Source organism: Alexandromys fortis, unplaced genomic scaffold, assembly GCF_014885135.2.
Source record: "Alexandromys fortis isolate MF-2015 unplaced genomic scaffold, M_Fortis_MF-2015_v1.1 scaffold_13, whole genome shotgun sequence".
NCBI classification, from domain to species: Eukaryota; Metazoa; Chordata; class Mammalia; order Rodentia; family Cricetidae; genus Alexandromys; species Alexandromys fortis.
Window position 1 is genome coordinate 13,225,735 of NW_026067908.1, and position 5,648 is coordinate 13,231,382.

The 5,648-nt window shown below is 49.7% G+C and overlaps 1 protein-coding gene across 3 annotated transcripts in view; it reads left to right on the top strand.

Moving 5' to 3' along the window:
* Kank4 (KN motif and ankyrin repeat domains 4) overlaps positions 1-3,486 on the top strand; it is a 79,522-nt gene extending 76,036 nt beyond the window's left edge. For all 3 annotated transcript variants that reach the window (XM_050136405.1, XM_050136407.1, XM_050136408.1), the window contains exon 10: positions 1,840-3,486. In XM_050136405.1, the coding sequence (XP_049992362.1) occupies positions 1,840-1,944 (105 nt within the window). In that variant the 3' untranslated portion in view covers positions 1,945-3,486. The remainder of the gene's footprint in view (positions 1-1,839) is intronic.
* The last annotated feature ends 2,162 nt before the right edge of the window (positions 3,487-5,648 follow it).

Genomic DNA, 5,648 nt, shown 5'->3' on the forward strand with positions numbered 1-5,648 from the left:
CCCCTCACACACACACACACTCACATGCACATACCCCTACACACACACACAAGCCCCTCCCACATAACCCCTCACACACACACACACATAACCCCTCACACACACACACACATAACCCCTCACACACACACACACATAACCCCTCACACAAACACACACACTCACACGCACATACCCCCTACACACACCCACACTTAAGAATAAAAGCAAAAAAAGCAGGAGGCGGGTATAGCTCCGTTGATAGAGAACTGACCTGCATGTCAGAGGCCATTGTGTCTGAGCCCCGGCACACACTGAATTGGGTGATGGCAAACAGGCCTGTACTCTAAGCACTCGAGAGGTGGAAGCAGAAAGAACGGGAGTCCAGGGCCATCCTCACGGGTTCCTGGCCAATGTGGGTTATAGGAGACCCTGCCTCAAAACAACAATGTATTCCCCCTTGGAGCCCCTCCTGCTCTCCGTTCTTTCTCTGCTGCCGGACTACAAATGGTTGTGGTGCCTCAGCGGCAGCTGGGTTCCATCCTGCTACAAAGGGGGAAGCCCAAAGAGCTCGACATGTTAATATGGGCCACACCTGCTCCTCTGAAAGATGTGTCCCATTTCAGGAAGTTGATAGAGTTACAGTGAGAGTAAAATGGATAGTAAGTATCAGAGCAGCCTCAGGCTGGCACCTCTCAGTCAGTCACCAAGATAAGTGTGGTTTTCAAAGCCGTTTAGCTTTCAGAATTCTGACTGTAGGGCTGTGTGTTCACTCATAAGAAACCGGCTGCTCGGATGGAGCTCACCCTCCAACACCCAGCGTGTGGGCTTTCCCTCCGTCTCTGTACAGCCAGTAGCAGCCCTGCCTCTGGACAGTGCCACAGGTCTTCTTTAGCTCAAGCTCCACATAGAGGGCCATGCGGTGGAGAAAATGCTTCAGGGACTTCATGTCAGGAATTATCAACATGTACAAGTGTCCTGAGCTCACGGCTGCTCCTAGGGAAACCGTTAACGATGGGAGGGTGCTGGGAGATATAGCTTAGTCCAGAAAGAGCTTGTAATGTGATCGTGAGGACCAGGGTTCAATCCCCAGAACCCACAGCTGTAAAAACATCTGGGCACTGTAGCGCATGCTAGCAATGATGCTCACTGGCCAGCTAGCCTTTCCTATTTGGCCAGGTCCAGGCCATTGCAAGACTATCTCAAAATGAGCAAGGTAGACAGCACCTGAGGAATAACATCCGGTGCTGAGCTGTGGTTTCCACATGCACATGCATACATGTACACATGCACAGATGAACATGCTGACCACGCCTCCCCACACACACACATGAGAAAAGGCCTTTTAAGTGGATGTATGATTTGTGGGCACAAAGAAACAAACAAGCTTCCGATAAGCGGGAAATTGCTAGTATGTTATGGGTGGTTAAAACAGAGTGAGACCACTCTGTTTTGAAGTTATGAAGTTATGAAGATTACAGTGGGAAGCCGTCTAGCACCACAGTTACAATAAAAGGACACTCAAGACCCATGCTTCCCTTTCTCTGCTTTAGCGGCAGTAATCCATTTGCACAGGAGAAAAGAGAAAGGACAGGAAAGGATATTCTCTTTCCTATATTTTCCAGTTTTCTTTAGTGCTGAGGGTCTGGCAACCCCTTTTCTGTTCCCACAAGCTCCCCAGGACCCAGGCCTGCACACGTGGAAGGGTCCTCATGTCTCGTGACCCCATTTCTCACGGTCCACATGCCATCTGAGTCACACCCCTCCTGGGTCACCTGAAGTTTGCGGCATCCCTCTCAACACTTCTCAGTGGGACAAGAGGCAGATGGGATGACATTTTTTTTTCTTCCTTCCCTACAGGCTGGCCGAACAGCTTTGTCCATCGTCCTGAATTCACCTGCCCATGTGGAAATCGCAGAGCTTCTGCAGGCCCACGCGGAGCAGGGCACGTCCCTGGGGCCGTAGAAGCTGCAGAAGAACTAACAGCCGGGAACAAAAGGCTCCTTTTCTGAACTCTTCCCTTGCCCTTAGAGGGGGCCGGGGTCCCAGGCAAAGGGCCACCGCTCGAATGAAGAAGCTATGTCAAATATGCACAATCCATTCCCGTCATAGGAATCTGCTCATTAGGATGCTTAGTAGTTTTTTGACTTAGGCCAAGCCCTCCAAACTACACGGGCTTCAGCACAGAGTGTGAGGTGCAGAGGAAAGGCTGGGGTGGGATTGTCCAGAAACTCCAGACATCCTCAGCCTTGAATCCCTCGTGACTGTTTTCGCAGTCCTGTGTAGTGAGCAGTGGGTAAGGGCACACTCGCACCGTAGACAAGCAATACTTCCGACATAAAATCTTAAAGCGCACTGTCTTTTTGTTTTGCATCAAGCATATATACAAATGTATCCCACTGAATATGCATGTCTAGAGAGAATGGGAGAGGAATCTAAACTTAGGCAGGGGAGGAGGAAGTCCAGTGATGTCAACGTCAAGGCAGGACTCTTGTGAGTCCTCCCGCAGCTCCAATTCTGTCCATGGAAGTAAGCAGAAAATCCAATCTGATGCTTAGCATGTTGGTGGCATCCAGTTGTTTCAGCTGCTCCCAGCCTGTGAAAGAAGCAAATGAGTTGACCAGCTTCTTGCTGGGAACGAGTCGCTGTAGAAGTCAGTGTTGTTCACCCACTGCAATGGACAGGTACTGGCTGAGAACTTCCGGGCTCCTGGCTGCACAGAAGTCCAGCCCGGGCTTCAGCGGCAGCCAGCCGGGGCAGGACAGAACTCTCTCTGGACTGACATCTCTCCCAGGGCCAGTCCTGTCCCATGCTTCCATATCCTCTGGGGATGACACATGAAAGTGCTGACCGTCTCATGCAAAAGTCGTCTTTATGGAAAAGCAAGAGTATCAAAGTTGGGGATCTGAACGCTGAAAACTCAAAAGTGAGACTTCTCCTTTGGGCTGGAATGCCTGTTTGCTTGGTACCCCTTGGGTGAGTCACCAAGCCTTTGTAGGTGACAACGCCATCATCTTCAGAATGGGGGTGACCATACAGTCCACCTCTCGGGGGGGGTGTCTTCATAAAAAAAAATGCTTGTGGAAGTTTCAGAATCCAGATGATAACCCAGGAAGACTGGCTTCAGGAACTCTGCAGCAAACTTCTTCCCACAGTGTGATTTGTGAGGCATGCTCAAAGTACCACGTGTGGATGCTGCTCAGAGAAGAAAAGATTGGAGCAACAGATGAGCTTAAAAAAAAAAGCTTTAAGAGGGTTTATTACAACGTCAAAACACAATGTAAAAGCAAATGCATACATTAATAAGTGTTAGCTCCTTGCCTTTGCAAAGGCTAATGTGTATCCAGTCCCCGGGATCTTGTTATGCAATAGGTCTGAAATGAGGCCTGAGTGTCTGGGTGTCTGTCTAGACCCAAAGGATGCCGATGCAGTCAGGCCACAACCAAGCTTCGTGTAGCCCAGCTCTGGCCCTGTCCTTATTGTATATAAATTAAAATGTTGCCTCTCGATTGGTCTCCAAATTTCTTTGCTCTTGATTCTTGAGCGTTGGCAATCCAGACCTAAATTAGCTAATTCCTTTTTGCTATCACAAACTACCAAAGGATGGGCACTTATGAAGAAAAGGGGGGTATGTATTAGCCCACAGTTTCGAAGTCCTGAGAGGCAGATGGCAGGAGCCTGGAGAAGGAGAAAGGGATCAGAGCTGGATATAGGAGCAAGGTGAAGTCGGGTTTTTGAGCAGTCATCTTGTGACAGCTGCCCTGGGTCTTAGGAGAGATACCTTACTCACCGTTGACAATGTCCCCCATTTGTCCTAAGGGCATCCACCCCTTAAAGCTTAACACTTCCCTGTACTAGGAAACAGGATGAAGTGCTGTGGACCCCAGAGGAGAGACTTTCACCTCTCCTACTGAGTGAGTCAGAGCGCTCTAGAGAGAGCAGTGGGATTGGGGACAAGGAGCAAAGCCTTGTGGCCCCACAGCGGCACGATTTCTGATGACTTCAGTTTCAGCCCATGGGAGAGGAGATTTGAGAGCAAGGAAGACATATGGTTTTGTTTATTGTGTTTTGATATTAGAGATTTGGACTTGAGCCTAAACTTGAGGGGACTATCTCACAGGCTGCTTTAAGAATCCAAACGCCTTTCAGAAAATCACACATGAGTGCCGTGTGCTAAATTTCGCTCTTATAATCCTACTGCTGAGGGCGAGGCAGGTGCAGGTGCTTGCTGCCAGGCCTGAGGGTCTGAGTTTGATTCCCAGAACCCACATGGCGGAAAGTGAGAACCAACTCGGCCATGTTGTCCTCTGGTCAGCAAGTCATCTTCCACATGAACACTGCACACACCGAATGAATAAATAAATGTAATTTTAAAACATTTTTAAGCCCACTGCTCGGCTGGAAGTGTAGCTGAGGGAGAGAGCACTTGTATGTTTGAAGCGCTTGGTTCAGTCCTGGCAGGGAAGGGAGAGGCGTTGCTATAGGTAGTGGGAGCCATTGAAGAATGGCTAAACACTGAAGGCAGCCAATCAGAGGTGACGCTAGCAGTAAGGGGGTCAGTGGGGAGCCTCTTGGGAGCCCTTGGGGATAAAGCAGTAAGAGTGGGGCTAAACGTAAGCACAGCTGGGAAAGGCAGCAGGAATGGGGTATACCAGGATGTGGTCACACACTGGGTAGAAGCAGAGTTGGTGTCCCCATCATCCCCAGGACCCTCCTATTGTGCTTCCTTAGTTGTAAGCTTGGTAACTCACTACCAGGGATAGGGACTCCACGTCCCAGCTTCCCTTGCAGTTTGCTATGGTGTCTTTACTACATGTGGGTAATGAGATATGTGTAAAGTGATGTGCACAGACTTCAATCCCTTTCCCTCTGGCTGGGATGCTGTAGCCATCAAGATGAGACTAATGTCCCCAAACAGAACAGGAGTCAGAAGGAGCTCTGGACTGCCTGTTCCTCATTCGACATAATTCAATAGCCATCTCGATTGTGTAAACCGTTGTCCACTGGGACCCCTCCTGAAATAGACTACATCTTTGAGACCTCAAGATGATCCAAGGGCATCAGGATAGAAAAGCCTTTCTGATACCAGGTTGTGTAGGTGCACACCTTTAATTCCAGCACTCAGGAGTCGGAGGCAGGCAAATCTCTCAGTTTGAGTCTACCCTGTTCTACAGAGCGAGTTCCAGGGCAGCCAAAGAAAGCCACACAGAGGTGGCAAGTCTGTGAGAAGGGAGTGAAGCCAAAGGCAGTGGATTCCAGGAGAGGATGCATTTACAGGAGGAGAGGTCAAGATGGGTTGAAGGGGAACAGATGGGCAAAGGATGCTGGTGGAGTAGACAGGAGATGGGAGGGAGGTGGGTCATCCTAGCTTACATCACAGGGATTCCCCCACCCCTCCCCCCAAAACACGGACCCCAGGCACCACCAGAGCCAGTGGGCTGTCTGCTAAGACCTCTGAAGCTGGTATCTAATAAGCAACTCCAGCCCCGCTGATATCTGGGTTGTAACATACAAAGCTTTGAAAGCTCCTGGTCATGCATCAGCCATGTGCTTGGAGCAGATGTTTAGAGCAAAGTAAGATAAGAAGGCCAGGGCAACCTGTGTTCCTTTGGGAAGATCCCTATAGACACCTACCCTCAACTACAGGAACTTCCCCGCTGGTATTTCTT